This window comes from Salvelinus namaycush, chromosome 5, assembly GCF_016432855.1.
Source record: "Salvelinus namaycush isolate Seneca chromosome 5, SaNama_1.0, whole genome shotgun sequence".
NCBI lineage: Eukaryota > Metazoa > Chordata > Actinopteri > Salmoniformes > Salmonidae > Salvelinus > Salvelinus namaycush.
This window is the reverse complement of record NC_052311.1, coordinates 68897619-68923749: the sequence shown is the minus strand read 5'-3', so window position 1 is coordinate 68923749 and position 26131 is coordinate 68897619. Positions and strand designations below refer to the sequence as shown.

At 45.2% G+C, this 26131-nt stretch overlaps 1 protein-coding gene across 1 annotated transcript; it reads right to left on the bottom strand.

Annotated features, from left to right (window-relative positions):
* Positions 1–483: 483 nt before the first annotated feature.
* LOC120047310 (DENN domain-containing protein 3-like) lies at positions 484–24817 on the bottom strand. The gene is made up of 24 exons (XM_038992833.1): positions 24734–24817; positions 24336–24624; positions 24016–24131; positions 23730–23857; positions 23542–23647; positions 23158–23277; positions 21627–21845; positions 21228–21343; positions 20615–20770; positions 20209–20305; positions 20016–20119; positions 17316–17500; positions 16184–16340; positions 15522–15886; positions 13539–13798; positions 13037–13207; positions 10551–10680; positions 10109–10216; positions 3324–3463; positions 2515–2672; positions 1965–2098; positions 1641–1759; positions 1105–1242; positions 484–708 (listed from the first exon to the last, which is right to left on the bottom strand). The coding sequence occupies exons 1-24, from the start codon at positions 24815–24817 to the stop codon at positions 502–504; spliced, it is 3807 nt and encodes a 1268-aa protein (XP_038848761.1). The 3' UTR covers positions 484–501.
* Positions 24818–26131: the final 1314 nt, after the last annotated feature.

Genomic DNA, 26131 nt, shown 5'->3' with positions numbered 1-26131 from the left:
AGGTGGAATGATGTGAAAAAGAAAAAATGGCCAACCTTGAGTCTTTAATCCAGGAAAAGCACATTTTAGAACAAAGCTTTGAAAAAACATTTAGAAGCTCACCGTCTCTCTGAGGTGTTCAGGGAAAATAAGAACAATTTATAGTCTATAGCATGGATTTTCAACTCTGACCCCACGAGGTCCAGATCCTGCTGCTTTTCTGTTCTACCTGCTAATTCATTATAACCACCTGGTGTCCCTGGTCTAAATCAGTCCCTGATTAGAGGGGAACAATGAAACAAAGCAGTGGAACTGGCTTCCAGGTCCAGAGTTGAGTTTGAGGGGTTTATAGCCTCTTCAGACCTGTAGGACTCCTCAGGGTCTGCAGGGCTCTTCCTCTAACCTGGTCCCACATCTATTTCTGCTGTTTAGGAAACTCCGGTCATTGTTGTGCCAAACATTTTATTCACTTAAGAGTTGGCAAAACCACACAAACAGATACTGGACCAGGCTACTCGTCCTCTACTCAACCTTCCAAATGGCGATTTTGCCATCCTGGCAGGCGGAGCCGCTGAGTACATAGCGGCCCTCTGCAGAGCACAGTGCCTGGACACTGTCTGTGTGGGCCATCAGCTCTTTCTCTACACTGTGGCTCTCTGTGTCCACTATGTAGATCTTCCCACTCACCCTGCATTGATCAGGGCTCGGCCCGCTGCAGCCAATCCAGATCTGGACGAGGGAGGGGGAGGAGACAAACAATGAAGAGAAGCTTGTTGAGGATTTGCAGTTGTACTGTGACATTTACTATCGAAATAGAAATCAGCGTTCGCTCTGGACACTCTGATCGTTACTATGAGAAAGAAGATAAAATAATGATGGGAGGGTGGAATGTATGGTATCATTTCTAAGTACTGTACTATTTTAACTGCTACTTTACAAGCTTTTGTAGAAATTGCAACACCTGAGAAAGAGTGTTGTTGACAGAATCTTATGAATGTGTTTTGTATGTGTTAATAGTAACGTGTTAAAGAGGTTATTATGTTGGTACCCTTCCAATAGTGTTACCAGCAAAACATGCAAAGAACAGCAGGTGGGAACATCCAACTGAGACCATTATTTTCTCACCTGATTCTTAACCTTGATCATACAGTTGACCCCTGTACAGTTCTGCAGCTGCACCCTCAGGAAAGGCTTGGTCAGGTCTTTACAGTGCCAGAGACAGAGCTCGTCAGAATCAGAACAGCTCGTCCACAACTGGCCCCTCTGAAAGAAACACACAGTGGACTGGTTTAGCCATCAGCTCATGACACCCATGACAAGCAAACTGACTGTTGGAAGGCTGCAAAAATACATAGTGTCTGGCTTGATTATTGAGGCCACTTGGAGACCATGGTGAAGGCCTAGCATGAGATAAAGATCTTGGTTCAGTGAAATCTCCAAGGTGAAGGCCTAGCATGAGATAACGATCTTGGTTCAGTGAAATCTCCAAGGTGAAGGCCTAGCATGAGATAAAGATCTTGGTTCAGTGAAATCTCCAAGGTGAAGGCCTAGCATGAGATATAGATCTTGGTTCAGTGAAATCTCCAAGGTGAAGGCCTAGCATGAGATAAAGATCTTGGTTCAGTGAAATCTCCAAGATGAAGGGAACATGGGCCTACTACCTCTACGAAGAGGATGAGGCTGCTGAACTCAGTGGGCATGCTCCGTAGATCCTCAGGAAGTGTCATCTTACGATGTGGGGTTCCGTCCTTCCTCAGTTCAACGATGCCGTCTCTGGCACCTAGTCAACATTACAACAGATGGGAACAAAACAAACAAAAGTTTCTGTCCAGATGCTTGCTGTTGTTAGCATGTTATCTTGTGGTCAGTTGACACACTTTGTTAATTGATCATTGGCAGGGTATACAATATATAGGATTATATAAAGAATATAATAATAATAATATAGAGTTAAAGTACAACTATGACTGAGTGGGTTGACTTACAGCACCACAGTGTTCCATTGAAGAGCTGAATGGACATAAGCCAATCACAGGCCAGTTGAAACTGCTTTTTCACTTTTAGCGTTGAGAGGTCCCACAGAATGACTGTTCCATCGGCACTACAGGAGTATGTCTGGCTGGGAGGGAGGAGAGGGACAGTTGGATTAAAACAAGCACCATGTAGAAGCCTGATTGTGGTCTAACTACTGATGATTCACTGAGGGCAAAGTAAAGTGTAGTTTAAGTACACTGCTGCCATCTGCTGGTTGGAAATAGACATCAGAACACTGAACACTCCATGTTCTAAGAGCCTTGCAAAATTATACTGGGGCGAGGACAGTTAGAACTACTTTCTGCAATAGGTGCATTGGTCATTTGAACAGGCAGTTCTAACACATTATCCTTCCCTCAATATAGAATCCTGAGCATCACACACGGGTTAACACTTTGTGAGGGTGAAGTGACTGTAGCATGAAAGAGTGCCCTACAGTATATAGGGAATAGGGTGCCCTGTGGGACACAGACATACGGAACTATATGTGTAACATTTTACCTCATCTTGTCACTCTCCTCCAGGGCAAAGTCCATAACCTCATGCCTGTGCTCTGTCAGCTGCTTATTGCAGGACATGCTGCGAGTATCAATTATGTAAATGATAGAATCCTGGGAGCCAATCCATACTTGATCCTGGTCCAATCCCAGCATGCAGTTCTGTGCACATAATAAAGCCACGTATTCAGCACATAAATTGCATCCCAAATGGCACCTATTCCCTATATAGTGCACTACTTTCGACCAAGGCCCATAGCACTCTCGTCAAAAGAAGTGCACTATATAGGGAATAGGGTGCTATTTTGGACGCATACATATCCAGGTTTAATCCACTGTCATGTGAATGGTAGACACTCCTGTTCATGCCTCATGAGACCACAGAAAGGAGGAAACACTATCAACAGAAGAGAGAGAGAGAGAGACAGGAGTGAAAGAGAGGAGAGAGAGAAAACAAGTGAAACAGAACTAGAGGGGGGAGAGAGAGAGGTAGAGAAAGAGAGAGATGAGGGAGAGAGAGAACAAGTGAAACAGAGAGCTAGAGAGGGAGAGAAAGAGATCACTGTGTACTTAATTCAATATAACAATTTCTTTTCAAAGGATATCTGTAAGCAATTTCACAGAAACAAAGGACATGTTCCAATATCCACACTAGCATATAACCCTTAGAATGCATGGCCAAATCCAATGCTTCTCTCTAAGTGTTCTGCTACACTAATGTGGATATTGGAACAGAGCCTAGTAGGAAGGCTCAAGCGATAGTCCAGGGAGAGCGCAGGGGAAATGGTATGTGTCTGCTTGCAGACATCATACCAGTTGGGAGGATCCCACTTGAACACAGTTCTGCTGCATGGACCAGCTGGCTGCATCAAACACAACCACCCTGCCACCACTGAGGGCACACCACAGCTTGGGGTTCCCATCTCCGTCTGCCTCCGAGTAACTCAACTGGCCTGGATAAACAGAGAGAGAGAGAGAGACTGTGGTCAGTCACAGCAATTCAGCTTTTAGCTGCAAATGTCTACATCAAAATCAAATACACTAAAACTTAAATGTACAATCCATGGGTCAGCCAGTCAATGGATACTCCCACAGGCATATAGATTATATGTATACGGTATATACTGTAGCTCTGCATTACAACATAGAATATGTTGGGGTTTTTCAGTGCCTTTGAGATCATACTATTATTTTTTTTGGCAACTTTTACTTCACTACAGAAAGAAAATAATGTACATACATTTTTCCCTGGACACCCAAAAGTACTCGTTACATTTTGACAGGAAAATGGTCCAATTGAAACACTTATCAAGAGAACATCCCTGGTCATCCCTACTGCCTCTGATCTGGTGGACTGACTAAACAGAGAACATCCCTGGTCATCCCTACTGCCTCTGATCTGGTGGACTGACTAAACAGAGAACATCCCTGGTCATCCCTACTGCCTCTGATCTGGTGGACTGACTAAACAGAGAACATCCCTGGTCATCCCTACTGCCTCTGATCTGGTGGACTGACTAAACAGAGAACATCCCTGGTCATCCCTACTGCCTCTGATCTGGTGGACTGACTAAACACAAATGCTTCATTTGTAAATTATGTCTTGGAGTGTTGGAGTGTGCCCCTGGCTATCCGTCAATAAAAATAAAACAATTAAAATTAGGCCGTCTGGTTTACTATAAGGAATTTGAAATGATTTATACTTTTACTTTTGATACTTAAGTATTTTTAAAACCAAATACTTCTAGACTTTTTCTAAAGTAGTATTTTACTGGGTGACTTTTACTTTTACTTCTGTCATTTTCTATTAAGGTATCTTTACATTTACTCAAGTATGACACTAATACTTTTTACACAACATGATGTGGCTGGGGGTTATAGTGTTTCTTTCACATGACCCATCAATTTAGACAAGTGTGTCTGGGTAAGAGTAATCTAATATCTATTAAGTATTTTTACTTGGACACTTTGTTTACCTGGAATGTTTCCTTATTGTAGGCTACTACCACTTTTAGTCTTAATCTTTACTACAGTACTCAGTGTTGATCACATGACCTCACATGTGAATCCTTAAAGAGATGGGTGGGGCTGGCTTAAGAGTGTGTGAACAATGCTGAATGGGTGTAGACAAAGGAGTGTTCTCCAGTAGGTACCAAAACATTCAATGTCCTTTTTCTCAAAAGTGAGTTTACAAGTTTATCAACTTTCAAAGCAGAATTACTTTCCCATTGTTCCTCAAAAATGCAGTGTATGATATACCATTTTGTAGCTCTGAGCCTCTACGTTTAACCAATGTAAAAAAATAAAAAATATGAAAATGTTGAGCCGGTCAGTGACATATTAAGTTTTGTTGACTCACACTGTACAGTACAACAAGTTCATAAGTTACCACACCTGACAAGTGTGAAGAAATTACTTGTTAGGACATGCGCCTTGCAGGACATGCGCCTTGCAGGCGCATGTCCTAACATGTTCTGTAAGGTGCATGTCCTAACATGTCCTGTAAGGTGCATGTCCTAACATGTCCTGTAAGGCGCATGTCCTAACATGTCCTGTAAGGCGCATGTCCTAACATGTCCTGCAAGGCGCATGTCCTAACATGTCCTGCAAGGCGCATGTCCTAACATGTCCTGCAAGGCGCATGTCCTGCAAGGTGCATGTCCTGCAAGGCGCATGTCCTAACATGTCCTGCAAGGCGCATGTCCTAACATGTCCTGCAAGGCGCATGTCCTAACATGCGCCTTGCAGGACATGCGCCTTGCAGGACATGTTAGGGACATGCGCCTTGCAGGACATGTTAGGGACATGCGCCTTGCAGGACATGTTAGGGACATGCGCCTTGCAGGACATGTTAGGGACATGCGCCTTGCAGGACATGTTAGGGACATGCGCCTTGCAGGACATGTTAGGGACATGCGCCTTGCAGGACATGTTAGGGACATGCGCCTTGCAGGACATGTTAGGGACATGCGCCTTGCAGGACATGTTAGGGACATGCGCCTTGCAGGACATGTTAGGGACATGCGCCTTGCAGGACATGTTAGGGACATGCGCCTTGCAGGACATGTTAGGGACATGCGCCTTGCAGGACATGTTAGGGACATGCGCCTTGCAGGACATGTTAGGGACATGCGCCTTGCAGGACATGTTAGGGACATGCGCCTTGCAGGACATGTTAGGGACATGCGCCTTGCAGGACATGTTAGGGACATGCGCCTTGCAGGACATGTTAGGGACATGCGCCTTGCAGGACATGTTAGGGACATGCGCCTTGCAGGACATGTTAGGGACATGCGCCTTGCAGGACATGTTAGGGACATGCGCCTTGCAGGACATGTTAGGGACATGCGCCTTGCAGGACATGTTAGGGACATGCGCCTTGCAGGACATGTTAGGGACATGCGCCTTGCAGGACATGTTAGGGACATGCGCCTTGCAGGACATGTTAGGGACATGCGCCTTGCAGGACATGTTAGGGACATGCGCCTTGCAGGACATGTTAGGGACATGCGCCTTGCAGGACATGTTAGGGACATGCGCCTTGCAGGACATGTTAGGGACATGCGCCTTGCAGGACATGTTAGGGACATGCGCCTTGCAGGACATGTTAGGGACATGCGCCTTGCAGGACATGTTAGGGACATGCGCCTTGCAGGACATGTTAGGGACATGCGCCTTGCAGGACATGTTAGGGACATGCGCCTTGCAGGACATGTTAGGGACATGCGCCTTGCAGGACATGTTAGGGACATGCGCCTTGCAGGACATGTTAGGGACATGCGCCTTACAGGACATGTTAGGAACATGCGCCTTACAGGACATGTTAGGAACATGCGCCTTACAGGACATGTTAGGAACATGCGCCTTACAGGACATGTTAGGAACATGCGCCTTACAGGACATGTTAGGAACATGCGCCTTACAGGACATGTTAGGAACATGCGCCTTACAGGACATGTTAGGAACATGCGCCTTACAGGACATGTTAGGAACATGCGCCTTACAGGACATGTTAGGAACATGCGCCTTACAGGACATGTTAGGAACATGCGCCTTACAGGACATGTTAGGAACATGCGCCTTACAGGACATGTTAGGAACATGCGCCTTACAGGACATGTTAGGAACATGCGCCTTGCAGGACATGTTAGGAACATGCGCCTTACAGGACATGTTAGGAACATGCGCCTTGCAGGACATGTTAGGAACATGCGCCTTACAGGACATGTTAGGAACATGCGCCTTACAGGACATGTTAGGAACATGCGCCTTACAGGACATGTTAGGAACATGCGCCTTGCAGGACATGTTAGGAACATGCGCCTTGCAGGACATGTTAGGAACATGCGCCTTACAGGACATGTTAGGAACATGCGCCTTACAGGACATGTTAGGAACATGCGCCTTACAGGACATGTTAGGAACATGCGCCTTACAGGACATGTTAGGAACATGCGCCTTACAGGACATGTTAGGAACATGCGCCTTACAGGACATGTTAGGAACATGCGCCTTACAGGACATGTTAGGAACATGCGCCTTACAGGACATGTTAGGAACATGCGCCTTACAGGACATGTTAGGAACATGCGCCTTACAGGACATGTTAGGACATGCGCCTTACAGGACATGTTAGGACATGCGCCTTACAGGACATGTTAGGACATGCGCCTTACAGGACATGTTAGGACATGCGCCTTACAGGACATGTTAGGACATGCGCCTTACAGGACATGTTAGGACATGCACCTTACAGGACATGTTATGACATGCACCTTACAGAACATGTTAGGACATGCACTTAACTGGACATGCACTTAACTGGCATGTAAACAGCTTCTATCTTACAGGCAGATACATCAGAGTGAAGATAAGAGACTGAAACTATGATAGAAACTCAGCTGTCTGTATCCCCTCACCTGGTGTGTAGAGTAATAGAAACTCAGCTGTCTGTATTCCCTCACCTGGTGTGTAGGGTAATAGAAACTCAGCTGTCTGTATCCCCTCACCTGGTGTGTAGGGTAATAGAAACTCAGCTGTCTGTTTCCCCTCACCTGGTGTGTAGAGTAATAGAAACTCAGCTGTCTGTTTCCCCTCACCTGGTGTGTAGAGTAATAGAAACTCAGCTGTCTGTATCCCCTCACCTGGTGTGTAGAGTAATAGAAACTCAGCTGTCTGTTTCCCCTCACCTGGTGTGTAGAGTAATAGAAACTCAGCTGTCTGTATCCCCTCACCTGGTGTGTAGAGTAATAGAAACTCAGCTGTCTGTTTCCCCTCACCTGGTGTGTAGAGTAATAGAAACTCAGCTGTCTGTATCCCCTCACCTGGTGTGTAGAGTAATAGAAACTCAGCTGTCTGTATCCCCTCACCTGGTGTGTAGAGTAATAGAAACTCAGCTGTCTGTATCCCCTCACCTGATGTGTAGAGTAATAGAAACTCAGCTGTCTGTATTCCCTCACCTGGTGTGTAGAGTAATAGAAACTCAGCTGTCTGTATCCCCTCACCTGGTGTGTAGAGTAATAGAAACTCATGTCTGTTTCCCCTCACCTGGTGTGTAGAGAAATAGAAACTCAGCTGTCTGTATTCCCTCACCTGGTGTGTAGAGTAATAGAAACTCAGCTGTCTGTTTCCCCTCACCTGGTGTGTAGACTAATAGAAACTCAGCTGTCTGTATCCCCTCACCTGGTGTGTAGAGTAATAGAAACTCAGCTGTCTGTATTCCCTCACCTGGTGTGTAGAGTAATAGAAACTCAGTTGTCTGTTTCCCCTCACCTGGTGTGTAGAGTAATAGAAACTCAGCTGTCTGTATCCCCTCACCTGGTGTGTAGAGTAATAGAAACTCAGCTGTCTGTATCCCCTCACCTGGTGTGTAGAGTAATAGAAACTCATGTCTGTTTCCCCTCACCTGGTGTGTAGAGAAATAGAAACTCAGCTGTCTGTATTCCCTCACCTGGTGTGTAGAGTAATAGAAACTCAGCTGTCTGTTTCCCCTCACCTGGTGTGTAGACTAATAGAAACTCAGCTGTCTGTATCCCCTCACCTGGTGTGTAGAGTAATAGAAACTCAGCTGTCTGTATTCCCTCACCTGGTGTGTAGAGTAATAGAAACTCAGCTGTCTGTTTCCCCTCACCTGGTGTGTAGAGTAATAGAAACTCAGCTGTCTGTTTCCCCTCACCTGGTGTGTAGAGTAATAGAAACTCAGCTGTCTGTTTCCCCTCACCTGGTGTGTAGAGTAATAGAAACTCAGCTGTCTGTATCCCCTCACCTGGTGTGTAGAGTAATAGAAACTCATGTCTGTTTCCCCTCACCTGGTGTGTAGAGAAATAGAAACTCAGCTGTCTGTATTCCCTCACCTGGTGTGTAGAGTAATAGAAACTCAGCTGTCTGTTTCCCCTCACCTGGTGTGTAGACTAATAGAAACTCAGCTGTCTGTATCCCCTCACCTGGTGTGTAGAGTAATAGAAACTCAGCTGTCTGTATTCCCTCACCTGGTGTGTAGAGTAATAGAAACTCAGCTGTCTGTTTCCCCTCACCTGGTGTGTAGAGTAATAGAAACTCAGCTGTCTGTTTCCCCTCACCTGGTGTGTAGAGTAATAGAAACTCAGCTGTCTGTTTCCCCTCACCTGGTGTGTAGAGTAATAGAAACTCAGCTGTCTGTTTCCCCTCACCTGGTGTGTAGATTAATATAAACTCAGCTGTCTGTTTCCCCTCACCTGGTGTGTAGAGTAATATAAACTCAGCTGTCTGTATTCCCTCACCTGGTGTGTAGAGTAAGACGTGTACAGTCTGTATTCCCTCACCTGGTGTGTAGAGTAAGACGTGTACAGTCTGTATTCCCTCACCTGGTGTGTAGAGTAAGACGTGTACAGTCTGTATTCCCTCACCTGGTGTGTAGAGTAAGACGTGTACAGTCTGTATCCCCTCACCTGGTGTGTAGAGTAAGACGTGTACAGTCTGTATCCCCTCACCTGGTGTGTAGAGTAACACGTGTACAGTCTGTATTCCCTCACCTGGTGTGTAGAGTAAGACGTGTACAGTCTGTATCCCCTCACCTGGTGTGTAGAGTAAGACGTGTACAGTCTGTATCCCCTCACCTGGTGTGTAGAGTAACACGTGTACAGTCTGTATTCCCTCACCTGGTGTGTAGAGTAAGACGTGTACAGTCTGTATCCCCTCACCTGGTGTGTAGAGTAAGACGTGTACAGTCTGTATCCCCTCACCTGGTGTGTAGAGTAAGACGTGTACAGTCTGTATCCCCTCACCTGGTGTGTAGAGTAAGACGTGTACAGTCTGTATCCCCTCACCTGGTGTGTAGAGTAACACGTGTACAGTCTGTATCCCCTCACCTGGTGTGTAGAGTAACACGTGTACAGTCTGTTTCCCCTCACCTGGTGTGTAGAGTAAGACGTGTACAGTCTGTATCCCCTCACCTGGTGTGTAGAGTAAGACGTGTACAGTCTGTTTCCCCTCACCTGGTGTGTAGAGTAAGACGTGTACAGTCTGTATTCCCTCACCTGGTGTGTAGAGTAAGACGTGTACAGTCTGTATCCCCTCACCTGGTGTGTAGAGTAAGACGTGTACAGTCTGTATTCCCTCACCTGGTGTGTAGAGTAAGACGTGTACAGTCTGTGGAGCTGGGAGGTCTAGTGATGGATTGATCTTGTGTTTCAACGTCTCCGATGTTGTCTTTGGAACCATCATAGGAACTGCTTACAGACAACGAAACAGAAAGCAGAAAAAATGACATATCAGAATATGAATCACTATCCTGATTACAGAAAATCACAATGAATATCACACACTATTGTTCTTCAGAGGGACATCCGATGTCGTTGATTTAGTCGTATACTTGATCCTTAGTCCTGGAAACTCCTGGACTAAATACATGTTCAATGATTCTCCATTGAGTTTGTGTTTTAGTCCAGGACCAGGCTAGATCTGTGTCCGGAACCCCACCATTAAACTCACAAATGGTAAAGCTTACAGATGATTTATATGCAAAAAAACAAATCGACAGTGTATATGGACCATAATGCATACCTTCATGTTTCACTCTGTCAAAGTATGCCAGTTTGGAGGCGGCAAATACGGCCTTCTGGCTCTGAAGGCACCCAACCACAGCATCCATGAGCAAGACGTTAGTCAAAGCCTGCTGCATGTACTGAGGATCCTTAAAGGGAACATGACAACTTATACACACACTGCCTGTACTGAGGATCCTTAAAGGGAACATGACAACTTATACACACACTGCCTGTACTGAGGATCCTTAAAGGGAACATGACAGCTTATACACACACTGCCTGTATTGAGGATCCTATAAGAGAGACATAGTCTTACAAGTATATATACACACACAACCTACTACACATTACAATGTACAATGAGTACAGCCAATTAAACAGTGTGGGAGATAACATTAAGTTTGAGAGATCACATTAAGTTTGGGAGATCACATTAGGAGAATATAATAAGGACAAAACATAATGTTTTCCAGCAGAGCAGAGGGGTGGAACAAGCCTGTACTGCAACATGGGGCAGCAGGTAGCCTAGTGGTTAGAGCATTGGGCCAGTAACTGAAAGGTTGCTGAATCGAATCCCCGAGCTTACAAGGTAAAACTCTGTCATTCTGCCCTTGAACAAGGCAGTTAACCCACTGTTCCCCGGTTGGCCTTAATTGTAAATAAGAATTCGTTCTTAACTGACTTGCCTAGTTAAATGACTGTGTCATTGACTTGTTTATTGTGTTATTGGCTTGTTTATTGTTTACTCCATGTGTAACTCTGTGTTGTTGCCTGTGTCACACTTTATCTTGGCCAGGTCACAGTTGCAAATGAGAACTTGTCCTCAACTAGCCTACCTGGTTAAATAAAGGTGAAATAAAAATAAAGGTTAAATAAATTAAAAAATGTATTAATATCCCTTTAGGAAGCCTGGAGGAAACCATCAGGTCAGAGGGGTGAGACAATCCTGTACTGTAATATCCCTTTATGAAGCCTGGAGGAAACCATCAGGTCAGAGGGGTGGGACAAGCCTGTACTGTCATATTAATATCCCTTTAGGAAGCCTGGAGGAAACCATCAGGTCAGAGGGGTGGGACAAGCCTGTACTGTAATATTAATATCCCTTTAGGAAGCCTGGAGGAAACCATCAGGTTAGAGGGGTGGGACAAGCCTGTACTGTAATATCCCTTTAGGAAACCTGGAGGAAACCATCAGGCCAGAGGGGTGGGACAAGCCTGTACTGTAAGATTAATATCCCTTTAGGAAGCCTGGAGGAAACCATCAGGTCAGAGGGGTGGGACAAGCCTGTACTGTAAGATTAATATCCCTTTAGGAAGCCTGGAGGAAACCATCAGGCCAGAGGGGTGGGACAAGCCTGTACTGTAATATCCCTTTAGGAAGCCTGGAGGAAACCATCAGGCCAGAGGGGTGGGACAAGCCTGTACTGTAATATTAATATCCCTTTGGGAAGCCTGGAGGAAACCATCAGGTCAGAGGGGTGGGACAAGCATGTACTGTAATATTAATATCCCTTTAGGAAGCCTGGAGGAAACCATCAGGTCAGAGGGGTGGGACAAGCCTGTACTGTAAGATTAATATCCCTTTAGGAAGCCTGGAGGAAACCATCAGGTCAGAGGGGTGGACAAGCCTGTACTGTAAGATTAATATCCCTTTAGGAAGCCTGGAGGAAACCATCAGGCCAGAGGGGTGGGACAAGCCTGTACTGTAAGATTAATATCCCTTTAGGAAGCCTGGAGGAAACCATCAGGCCAGAGGGGTGGGACAAGCCTGTACTGTAAGATTAATATCCCTTTAGGAAGCCTGGAGGAAACCATCAGGCCAGAGGGGTGGGACAAGCCTGTACTGTAAGATTAATATCCCTTTAGGAAGCCTGGAGGAAACCATCAGGCCAGAGGGGTGGGACAAGCCTGTACTGTAATATCCCTTTAGGAAGCCTGGAGGAAACCATCAGGTCAGAGGGGTGGGACAAGCCTGTACTGTAATATCCCTTTAGGAAGCCTGGAGGAAACCATCAGGTCAGAGGGGTGGGACAAGCCTGTACTGTAATATCCCTTTAGGAAGCCTGGAGGAAACCATCAGGTCAGAGGGGTGGGACAAGCCTGTACTGTAATATCCCTTTAGGAAGCCTGGAGGAAACCATCAGTTCAGAGGGGTGGGACAAGCCTGTACTGTAATATCCCTTTAGGTGCCAACCGATCTTATACTTTTTTCATAATACGGTAATAAAATAATGTGACATGTTTTTCAAGACTATGAATAACGACAGAACGCATTCAGGAGGGTGAAATGGACTATGATAATATTTCTACCCACACGTTCCACAAAGTGTTTAACAGAAGTCACTGCACTGCTTAACAGCTGTGCTGCGCCACCGAATAGCTAGCAATTCCATGGTGTGGGTTGGGGCATTTCAAGCTGAAGGGGTTAGTTGAATGAATTCAACTTGGTTACATTATACCCTACTGAATGCAGCACCAGTCTGAGATCCAGCGTATATCCTACCTTGTGGTCGTCTGCCATCGTCCTCCCAGCCCACATCTCTCTGACCATGAGATTCCACAGGTCACACGCAGACTTCAGGTTGGCCTCAAACACCTCCTTCCTCAGACTGCACTTGATCTTCAGAGACGGGATCTTCAACAGCAGGAAAGGAGCAAAGGAGATTTTCACCTCCTGACAGAGATGAGAGGGAAAGGGGGATACCTAGTCAGTTGGACAACTGAATGCATTCAACTGAAATGTGAGGAGAGGAATATCAGATGTGTCATCATCATCATGGCAGATTTTCATTTGAACAAAGCCAAACATTGATGGCAATACACTGTAGTCATACCAATGTACCCTTCATTCATTACTGAGTGAGTTTCCAAAAGCTTCATAGCACTAAGATCATCTTTCATCCATTGCCTATACTTATCAAAGATTATTTTAGGACTACAAAGTTTTTAGAAAACTCATCCCTGAACAGTACTACTACTACTGCCTAAACATAAAGTAACCACACCTTTATGTCTCTGAACTTGGTGATCTCGATAAACCCAGGCCTCCCGTCAGTGAGCAGGAAGAGCCTCTTCTGTGTCATGGCGATCTTACCCACTCCCTGGTTGGTTTTGATGGAGCAGGACAGCTTGTAGACACACTCGTTGTTGTCCAGGTGCTCTATGACCTCAGCTGGCAGGTGAACGTCCTGGGCCTCCACCTCCGTCTCCTTCCAGAAGGTGTAGAACACACGGAACACCTCTGGGTCAATCTGCTTCTGTTGCCCTGGAAACAGAAGGTGTAGAACACATGGAACACCTCTGGGTCAATCTGGTTCTGTTGCCTTGGAAACAGAAGGTGTAGAACACACGGAACACCTCTGGGTCAATCTGCTTCTGTTGCCTTGGAAACAGAAGGTGTAGAACACACGGAACACCTCTGGGTCAATCTGCTTCTGTTGCCCTGGAAACAGAAGGTGTAGAACACACGGAACACCTCTGGGTCAATCTGGTTCTGTTGCCTTGGAAACAGAAGGTGTAGAACACACGGAACACCTCTGGGTAAATCTGCTTCTGTTGCCTTGGAAACAGAAGGTGTAGAACACACGGAACACCTCTGGGTCAATCTGCTTCTGTTGCCCTGGAAACAGAGGTCTTCTCTTGGAAGAAAGCTTCAGTCTTCAAGGAGCCATTCGTTGTAAGAGTGGTGGTGTGAATGTAAACAAGGCATGACAAGTCTCAGCAGCCTGTAGAGAACATGCTCATCAAACGCACATTAAAACCATGCAAATGCATTCTATCATTTTACTTTCATGTTCATGCATATCATACAAGCCAATAGAAACAAGCTAATTCAAACAGCATCCATTGTAAACAGGAACACTGTGTTTTGTCAAAGCAAAGAGCACATTTATACATCTTCCATAGCTGAAGACGCCCCATGAAACAACAGCCATCCATCTCATGTATGATGTCATGGAATGAACGTTAAACCCAAGCAGAGATGAAGATGGAGAGAAAAATAAAAAGAGATGCCACATGAGTCCCGCTGACCAGTCATACGATGGGATGCTGCAGACAAACTGGACAATCTTGCTTACCATCCAATGAGGAGTCAATGTAAAATACTGATTTGGAGGGACTCCTCATGGAAGTCACTGAATCCAAAGTCACTCTTACAAGATGCTATTAATAAAGTAAGGATAATCAGATGATACACACCGTGTTCCTAGGCAGAGTGGTACTGTATTTCAAACTTTATTGACAGATCAATCACTGGTTTACTATCATGGGTGATATTATTGTTATAGTACAACCATACTGTACTGCTCATGTATTTCCATGTCCTGTCAACGAGAGGCCTGACCTCTAACTCACTTACCCACAGTGAGAGCCTCAAACAGCCTAAGGATGGTAAGTCTCAACTTACCCACAGTGAGAGCCCCAAATAGCCTATGAATGGTAAGTCACAACTTACCCACAGTGAGAGCCTCCAACAGCCTATGGATGGTAAGTCTCAACTTACCCACAGTGAGAGCCTCAAAACAGCCTATGGATGGTAAGTCTCAACTTACCCACAGTGAGAGCCTCAAAACAGCCTATGGATGGTAAGTCACAACTTCCCCACAGTGAGAGCCTCAAACAGCCTATGGATGGTAAGTCTCAACTTACCCACAGCGAGATCCTCAAAACAGCCTATGGATGGTAAGTCTCAACTTACCCACAGTGAGGGCCTCAAACAGCCTATGGATGGTAAGTGTCAACTTACCCACAGTGAGAGCTTCAAACAGCCTATGGATGGTAAGTGTCAACTTACCCACAGTGAGGGCCTCAAACAGCCTATGGATGGTAAGTGTCAACTTACCCACAGTGAGAGCCTCAAACAGCCTATGGATGGTAAGTCTCAACTTACCCACAGTGAGAGCCTCAAAACAGCCTATGGATGGTAAGTGTCAACTTACCCACAGTGAGAGCCTCAAACAGCCTATGGATGGTAAGTCACAACTTACCCACAGTGAGAGCCTCAAACAGCCTATGGATGGTGGCGACGTCTTTCACAATCCCAGACTCCTGGATGCACTTCACAAAGTCCTCCTGCAGCATGTGGGTCTTAGGGAGCTGGAACTTCTTCACGTGGTCGTCAGCTTGGACCAGCACCATCTCGTTGTCTGTCTTCACCTTGAAAATGAGCCGCTTGAGCTCTGGCCGCCGGTCCGCCTGGGAGCGCTCGTCCTTCTGCAGCGAGTCCACTAGCGCCTTCACCAGGTCGGTGGGGAAGATCTCGATGTCCGTCTTGTAGAGGTTCTGGAAGTCGCTGAGGGCGTCAAGACGCTTGGAACACAGCGTGTTGATGAAGCCGCGCAGGTAGAAGTACCTTGGAAATAGAGAAAGGGTTGTATGGAGAGTAGTAGGACTTCGCTTAGAAAGGATTTGTGAAGCATGTATGTAGTGCACATTGTGACTGATTGGACACACACTAACGCGCCCTCTCTGTCTCGCCCGCCAGGTGCCTCTCCTTGCTATCAGCAGGAGCATTGCCTTTATAAACTTGGCGGTCCGGTCACTTTATGAGGACTTTACAAATGCCCAATAAAGCCATTTTTGTATAGATGTAGTGTGTTTAAAGTGTGACTTAATAAAATGAATAATCCCTATGTTGTAAACTAAGTACCTGGCCAGGAGTGTGGAGTTCTCAGGAACACAGAGGATGGCCTTCCCCAGTAGTATGATCAACTCTCCATAGTAGTTCTGGACATGGTGGTGCACCATCGGAGGAGGAAATTCTGGCAGCTTGAAGATCTTCACAGGCTTGGGCGGGATCTTGAAGGCTGTTTAGAAAAAGACAGAGTGTGACACTGCAAACAAAAAGGGTCTACTTTATATAAATCATCTCCAGCACCACCCCAACATCAACATATGTGAAAATGGCGTGTTCCTATGTTCTGTAGTAAAAAAGTGAGGAAGATGTGTTTCCAATGACATTATCAACCAATTAGGAGACAATTAGGAGGCAATTAGTAGGTAATGCCTCCTCATAATTGGTTAAAATCACATGATGCACAACGATGATGTCATTGCAAACACTTATCTCCCTCTATCTTTTTTACTACCGAACATAGAAAGACGCCATTTTAACATATGTTGAGGATGAATATGAAGTTGAACATTTGTCAAAATTCCCTTTAAGATGAATCTTCTTGTTCACAGAAGTCAAGGCCTAATGACCTACACTTTACTTTAACCATCTGTCATAAGAGCCACATTACACTGTTATAACACAAACTATTTAGTGTTAAGTCAGTTTTCATTAGCTGACAACAGACACGATTTGTTATGACATCCGTTATGACAGTGTTATGTAGAGTAGTCCTTTAGACAGTGCATAATGTTACAGAGTAATGTTCATGTAACCGTGTAATGTTACTAACATCACAGTATATGTGTTAATCAGTAGTCCTCCCACTGCTAGGGTTGCAAAATCTGGTTTTCCAGAAATCCTGGTTGGATGATGTCATACTTACTTCGTCCTAATTCCAGTAATCTTCCAACTGAGATTTCAGGAAAACCTGGGAATTTGGGGAAAATTGCTGGAATGTTGTAACCTTCCTATAAAAAAGTTCCTATCTAGAACCTAAAAGGGTAGGAGAACCCCTTGAAAAACCCTTTTTTGTTCCATGTAGAACCCTTTCAACAGAGAGTTATATATGGAAACCAAAAGTGTTCTACCTAGAACCAAAAAGGGTTACACTATGGGGACAACCAAAGAACCCTTTTGGAACCATATTCTCTAAGAGTGTACTCACCACTGTCAGGGATAATGATCTTCTTGAGGGAGGTTTGTCTGAGGAGGTTGAGATGGCGCTCCTCTCCCAGGTTGGGGAGGCTCATCCCCAGCCTCTTGTTCAGACGCTTCTCTGGGTCGCTGCTATACTTCCTGGCCATTTCCTGCATGGTGGGCCTCCTGGGGTTGTCTGTCATCGCCTTCATTCTGACATCAGACACATATAAAACAGGACTGTATACCATACAATACCCTAATATACATACAGGACTGTATACCATACAATACCCTAAATTCTATACAGGACTGTATACCATACAAGACCCTAAATACCATACAGGACTGTATACCATACAAGACCCTAATATACTATACAGGACTGTATACCATACAAGACCCTAATATACTATACAGGACTGTATACCATACAAGACCCTAATATACTATACAGGACTGTATACCATACAATACCCTAAATACTATACAGGACTGTACACCATACAATACCCTAAATACTATACAGGACTGTGTACCATACAATACATACATGAATGAATACCATACAATACCATACAATACTATACAGGACTGTGTACCATACAATACCCTAAATACCATACAGGACTGAGTACCATACAAGACCCTGAATACCATACAATACTTGAAACCTCTCACTGAATCTCCCCCAGCCATATATATAGCATGTTTGCAGTGGGGTGCTATGTAACAGAATTCAATAATTTCCCAAATCGCTCCTCCAGTATCACTAGCCAGTCTCTTTCACTTATTTGATCTATTCCAGCACTAACTGGTCAACTAATCACCAAGGCTAACTTGTCAACTAATCACCAAGGCTAACTTGTCAACTAATCGCCAAGGCTAACTGGTCAACTAATCACCAAGGCTAACTTGTCAACTAATCACCAAGGCTAACTGGTCAACTAATCGCCAAGGCTAACTGGTCAACTAATCACCAAGGCTAACTTGTCAACTAATCGCCAAGGCTAACTTGTCAACTAATCGCCAAGGCTAACTGGTCAACTAATCACCAAGGCTAACTGGTCAACTAATCGCCAAGGCTAACTGGTCAACTAATCACCAAGGCTAACTTGTCAACTAATCGCCAAGGCTAACTGGTCAACTAATCGCCAAGGCTAACTGGTCAACTAATCGCCAAGGCTAACTGGTCAACTAATCACCAAGGCTAACTGGTCAACTAATCACCAAGGCTAACTTGTCAACTAATCACCAAGGCTAACTGGTCAACTAATCACCAAGGCTAACTTGTCAACTAATCACCAAGGCTAACTGGTCAACTAATCACCAAGGCTAACTTGTCAACTAATCACCAAGGCTAACTTGTCAACTAATCGCCAAGGCTAACTGGTCAACTAATCGCCAAGGCTAACTGGTCAACTAATCGCCAAGGCTAACTGGTCAACTAATCGCCAAGGCTAACTGGTCAACTAATCGCCAAGGCTAACTGGTCAACTAATCACCAAGGCTAACTTGTCAACTAATCGCCAAGGCTAACTGGTCAACTAATCGCCAAGGCTAACTGGTCAACTAATCACCAAGGCTAACTGGTCAACTAATCGCCAAGGCTAACTGGTCAACTAATCGCCAAGGCTAACTTGTCAACTAATCGCCAAGGCTAACTGGTCAACTAATCACCAAGGCTAACTGGTCAACTAATCGCCAAGGCTAACTGGTCAACTAATCACCAAGGCTAACTTGTCAACTAATCACCAAGGCTAACTGGTCAACTAATCGCCAAGGCTAACTGGTCAACTAATCACCAAGGCTAACTTGTCAACTAATCACCAAGGCTAACTGGTCAACTAATCACCAAGGCTAACTGGTCAACTAATCGTCAAGGCTAACTGGTCAACTAATCGTCAAGGCTAACTGGTCAACTAATCGTCAAGGCTAACTGGTCAACTAATCACCAAGCCTAACTGGTCAACTAATCGCCAAGCCTAACTGGTCAACTAATCGCCAAGCCTAACTGGTCAACTAATCGCCAAGCCTAACTGGTCAACTAATCGCCAAGCCTAACTGGTCAACTAATCGCCAAGCCTAACTGGTCAACTAATCGCCAAGCCTAACTGGTCAACTAATCGCCAAGCCTAACTGGTCAACTAATCGCTAAGCCTAACTGGTCAACTAATCGCCAAGCCTAACTGGTCAACTAATCGCCAAGCCTAACTGGTCAACTAATCGCCAAGCCTAACTGGTCAACTAATCGCCAAGCCTAACTGGTCAACTAATCGCCAAGCCTAACTGGTCAACTAATCGCTAAGCCTAACTGGTCAACTAATCGCCAAGCCTAACTGGTCAACTAATCACCAAGCCTAACTGGTCAACTTATCAGCGAAGCTCTCAAACACTGTAAATGGATGGTGGTTCTCGAAGAGAGGTTTGAGAAAAACCCCTCTGCTATACATTCAAATATTCAACAACAATACAACATCCAACCGACTGGATAACTGGATCAGACTTATGGAGAAACTCTTCCTTTGATGTTAACAAAGCAGGTTTGCAGCGGTGTGTTCTATACATTAATAATTGGACTGAATTCCATAACATGTCCAGGCAGGTTACCAGCGGTGCCATAACTCAGGCTTCGTTCTAACCATCACTGTACCCATCAGGGAGAAAAGTGAGTTGGAGGGTAGGGGAAGGGATAAGCAGGAAAGGGATATTGTAAGTGAGAGATTACTTCTGTGTCTCTGAGCGAGTGTTGACTTCCATGCGTGTGAAAGCATCCATCTTCCTATTGAGGCGGTCCTTCAGGAATGAATGAAAGATGTGCGTCTCCAAGACCTATACGGATACACATGTATAAAATGAGTGTAGGAATCAACCGTACTCTTTATAGTGATGGTGATCTGAGAGGCTACTTCAACATGTACCTTTTTATAAAAGGGTAGGTCAGCTAGCTCTCTGGTCTTCAGGAACTCTTCACTGTTAAACACTCTGTGTTCATAGTTCAGGTGACCACTGACATCCCTGATGAAAGGCAGAAATGCAGCGGACCATTAACACACGGGCTACATTAGTGCCTTTAAACACTAGGAAATAGAACATCTTCCTACACCTCACCGGGTTGACTTCCTCCTTACAGATACAACACCAACAAAATCTCACATATGCCACTATTGGCTCTTTCCAGTGTGAGCATTACTCAAGGGAGAGCAGTATTGACAGATTTGAATTCACTTGTTGATGTCTGTAAGCAGGAAGTCCACCCGATGTGTATGATGATGTCATACTTTAAGCCCTGCACCTCAGAAAGAGAGTCTGAACAGCACGACTGACCTGAACATGTTGACAATGAGCTCCAAGGTAACCTTCTGTATTTCCCAGTTCAGGTTCTGCTGCCATTGTCTCCTCAGCATGCGCATGTCATTAACGTCTGCGCCGGCCCCTTGGTGACACAGCTCTAGATCATATTGTAGCTGGAGGCCCTTCCTCCTGTAGAGCAGCAGGAAGAGAAACCTGTTGTTCACTCACTGCCACAGAAACAATGTTATATAAGCATGACTGTGAGTGATAACTGATGTGATATTCTACCTCGCAATAACCTCATTCTGTGTTATTGAGACAATGGATGTGTCATTTCAGTTGTAGGGAGCTTCAGCACAGAACAGAGCACATAGTCTGCATTGTCTATGTATTCCTCCTGTTATTCTGTTGTTCTACATGTTTCTCTCTGCATTGTTGGGAAGGGCCCGCAAGTAAGCATTTCACTGCTAGTCCACAGTTCCGGTTTACGAAGCATGTGACAAATACAATTTGATTTGATTCTCAAATGGCACCCTATTCCCTATATAGTGCACTACTTTTTAACAGGGCCCATAAGTAGTACATTATTCCCTAGTAGGGCACTATATAGGGAATAGGGTGCCATTTGGGGGGGGGGGGGTCCTACCGCTTGGTAAAACAGTCTCCCGAAACGAAGGGGACGTCTGGTAGGTCGACAGTCTCTGAGCAGGAAGAAGACACTGTTCCATCATCAATATTTATCAAGATCAGGTCGTCTGTTTCCTGTCACAGAGAATAGAAGAGAGTTCCAAAAACATTCAAAAGTCAAAGCTTTTCTTTCTCCAACTGCTATGACATTTCAAGTGTTTGGAAACGGAACATGACAGTACAACCAAGCAGTAGGTCTTAACACTGTTTATGGACAGTTGGACACTTGACGTAACGACATCATGAAAATCATATTGTTGTCCGACATCAAATAACACAAAGACATAACCATGGTTATATAAAGGATGTACCAAGGTTGCAATAAAGAAACTACTACTACTAATACAAAGCCTCCTACCGCAGCGACCTCCTCAAAGTGGTTGAGGTGGCAGCCCATGAGGAAGGCGGTGGGGGCCATGACGAAATCCAGCATCTGGGCTGAGAGGATGGGCACGTAGGGGTGCTGCCAGTGGAAGGGGTGGATGTAGAGCATGAAACACTCTGCCACCAGGGTGAGGCGGGCCCAGTCAGCTGAGAAGAACACTACCCTCTGCTCCATCAGAATACCAGTGATGATCTGGGCAAACCAACATAGGGCCAGGGGTCAATAGAATCAGAGGAGAGGAGAGCAGGGTAGAAAGAGCAGAGCAAAATAAAGTAGAGCAGAAAGAGCAGAGTAGAAATACCAAAGTAGAAAGAGTAGAGTAGATCAGAGTAGAGTAGAGCAGAAAAGGAAGAGTAGAGTAGAGCATAAAGAGCAGAGTAGAGCAGAAAGAGTAGAGCAGAATAGAGCATAAAGAGCAGAGTAGAGCAGAGCAGAAAGAGCAGAGTATAGTAGAAAGAGTAGAGCAGAAAGAGTGGAGCAGAAAGAGTACAGCAGAGTAGAAAGAGCAGAGTAGAACAAAAAGAGCAGAAAGATAAGAGTAGAAAGAGCAGAGTAGAGCAGAAAGATCAGAGTAGGGTAGAGCAGAAAGATCAGAGTAGAGCAGAAAGAGTAGAGCAAAGTAGAAAGAGCAGAGTATAACAGAAAGAGCAGAAAGAGTAGAGTAGAGCAGAAAGAGCAGAGTAGGGTAGAGCAGGAAGAGCAGAAAGCATAGAGCAGAGTAGAGTAGAAAGAGAAGAGCAGAGCAGAGCAGAAAGAGCCAAGTAGAGCAGAAAGAGAAGAGTAGAGCATTAAGAGCAGAGTAGAGCATAGTAGAAAGAGCAGAGTATAACAGAAAAAGCAGAAAGAGAGGAGTAGAAAGAGCAGAGTAGAACAGAAAGAGCAGAGTAGAGCAGAAAGAGTAGAGCATTAAGAGCAGAGTAGAGCAGAAAGAGAAGAGCCGAGTAGAAAGAGTAGAGTAGAGCAGAGTAGAGCAGAAAGACCAGAAAGAGTAGAGCAGAGTATAACAGAAAGAGAAGAGTAGAGCATTAAGAGCAGAAAGAGAAGAGTAGAGCCGAGTAGAAAGAGTAGAGTAGAGCAAAAAGAGAGGAGCAGAGTCAAGCAGAAAGACCAGAAAGAGTAGAGCAGAATATAACAGAAAGAGAAGAGTAGAGCAGAACGAGTAGAGCAGAAAGAGAAGAGCAGAGTATAACAGAGCAGAGTATAACAGAGTAGAGTAGAGCATTAAGAGAAGAGTAGAGCAGACAGAGGAGAGTAGAGCAGAAAGAGGAGAGTAGAGCAGAAAGAGTAGAGCAGAGTATAATAGAAAGAGCAGAGTAGAGCAGAAAGAGAAGAACAGAAAGAGAAGAGCAGAAAGAGTAGAGTAGAAAGAGTCGAGTAGAGCAGAGCAGAAAAAGCAGAGTTCTTGCCAAGCAGGGCAGAAGTCAAAACATCACTCCGAACACTTCAGTTGAATGGCTCATCGTAGAAAATGCTGTTACCCGTCTGAACATAACTCTCTACTCACCTGTAAAATCTGTTTGGACCTAAAGCACAGGAAGGGCAAATGGAGGTCCAGGTCTACAGCGGGGTGTTCCTTATCCTCTCTGGAAGGCAGTACGATCATCAGGGGTCTCAGGTTGAACACCTGGGCACAGTCAGGGGTGAGCACATCATCAATATCAGTACACAAGAAGGAAGAGGTGGTGGTAGTAGTAGTTTGTATTTGTTTTGTCATTTTTATTCTGACTGTAGGATGGAGAGAGGGGAGAAATGAAGGACCAAGGAAGAATCAAACCCCAACAATGCATAGTCCATGTAGAGTGAGTGGTGTTCAAATACAACCAACCACTGGCACTTCAGGTAGCCTAGCAGTGTGGATAGATGGACTGGATAACAGAAAGCAGCTCACCACATGTAGTTGTCCAGGGGGTGGAATGGGCACTAGAGACAGTTTGGCTGCAAATTCCTTCACCCTCTCTTCAGACAACCTGCATGTTCTAAGCTGCACCAGCAAACTACGGAAGTGTACAGAAGAGAATGATTTAAGAAATGACAACACACAGATAGGTGCTGTATTGAAGACGTATTGACCCTTACCAAGACAGACAGTCCTTCAGAGCATTGTAATAAGGATGCTTGGATATGACACAGATGGCATAAGCAGTGTAGAGCTTAGTGGTCCTGGTGGACGACCAGTGTCCATTCTGATAGAACACTGACCCTTCCTACGAGGACAGAAGTGACAAATCAACTGTGTGAGCATTGAGTCTTTCGCAGGAAGGAGCGTCATAGCGAAAGCGTTTAACACCGTTTTGTTTTGGACAGCTTTATAATGATAATGATCACATGTTTATGCAGGATAATAAAAAGGAAAGACTCCCACCTGAAATGGTCTACAACACTGAACCACCACTCCGTGGGTTTGGTTACCGAACACATCCGTGAAGACTAGAAAGTGAAAACGCTCTTCTTTTGGTTCATTTGTTACTTGAATCCCCCCTGATTTCAGAAAAGTAAGGATTATTTGTATCTCTCGATTGTTAGACAGTGCATTGGGCGATGTCTTCGAGCGAATGTTTTAATGACATTGTAAATAGGGATGTCTGTCAGCCTTCATTTTGGTATGGTGTTTACCTCAGGTCATCTTTATAATCCCAACAATGACACATTTAACTGGCTATCAGCCTCACAATATACCTCTACCTGGAAAGCAGAGTTGGGGCAGGGCCATGAGGTCGATGTCCTTGGGGACGCTGACATCCTCCGTGACAGTGGCCCCCTCACTGCTCCCGGACCCTCCAGGGCCACTAGGAGCCACCACTGGCCTCTCCTTCTTCTTGATGAAGGACCGTCTGCACTGGACTCGACTGAAGGTTCTGGGGACACCAGACTCAACTGCATTCTCTTTGGTCACAAACGGAGGCACGTGGACTTGCAAGACCTCTGGGTCTAAAAAAAGGATGTCTGTTGTCCTGTTGCCCTGCTGTAGAGACTAAAGAGAACAATCCATGTTAACCTCCATTTTACATTTCTAATCAACGATCTAGCTCATCTCTCTAATAAGCTCTGTATTCAAAAATAAATTTGCTGATTGGCATTACCTGGTAGACATCCTTGAGTTTATCCCCAGAGGCTCCGACGACAACACATGCTTCCAGTAACCCTGAGGGAAGATGGTCTGCCATCAGAACCTGTCTTTCCTCCTCTGTATATCAGGCTCACAATGGTGGAATCACATCCAAGCATGGGATTTGTGCTTTGGAGGAGCGAGAGAGAGAGAGGGTGAGAGAGACAGAGAAAGCGAGAGACAGAAAGAGATTGTTCTTCAGAAACATGAGTCACACTCCTTAGCTTGTTCATTTGGGCAAGTTGTTATACCCTTGATCACAGCAGCTGGCTAACAAGATAAGGAGCACATGACATCCTGCTTATTATATTATATCACCTTTTAATAGATATTTACAACAACAAGCCAAGAGGCTCAGGCTTGAAACACAGCTCACCTGATCACTACTAGGCCAATAAACCAAATTAGCCCTCCATTTGGTAAATCCGACCACAACTCTATCCTCCTGATTCCTGTTTACAAGCAAAAATTAAAGCAGGAAGCACCAGTGACTCGGTCTATAAAAAGTGGTCAGATGAAGCAGATGCTAAACTACAGGACTGCTTTGCTATCACAGACTGGACCATGTTCCGGGATTCTTCCGATGACATTGAGGAATACACCACATCAGTCACTGGCTTTATCAATAAGTGCATTGAGGACGTTGTCCCCACAGTGACTGTACGTACATACCCCAACCAGAAGCCATGGATTACAGGCAACATTCGCACTGAGCTAAAGGGTAGAGCTGACGCTTTCAAGGTGCGGGACTCTAACCCGGAAGCTTACAAGAAATCCCGCTATGCCCTGCGACGAACCATCAAACAGGCAAAGCGTCAATACAGGGCTAAGATTGAATCATACTACACCGGCTCTGACGCTCGTCGGATGTGGCAGGGCTTGCAAACTATTACAGACAACAAAGGGAAGCACAGCCGCGAGCTGCCCGGTGACACGAGCCTACCAGACGAGCTAAATCACTTCTATGCTCGCTTCGAGGCAAGCAACACCGAGGCATGCATGAGAGCATCAGCTGTTCCGGACGACTGTGTGATCACGCTCTCCATAGCCGACGTGAGTAAGACCTTTAAACAGGTCAACATACACAAGGCTGCTGGGCCAGACGGATTACCAGGATGTAAAAAGGAGCACGTCCCCACGTCCCCATTCTCATCGACGGGGCTGTAGTGGATCAGCTTGAGAGCTTCAAAGTCCTTGGTGTCCACATCAACAACAAACTAGATTGGTCCAAACACACCAAGACAGTCGTGAAGAGGGCACGACAAAGCCTATTCCCCCTCAGGAAACTAAAAAGATTTGGGCATGGGTCCTGAGATCCTCAAAAGGTTCTACAGCTGCAACATCGAGAGCATCCTGACCGGTTGCATCACTG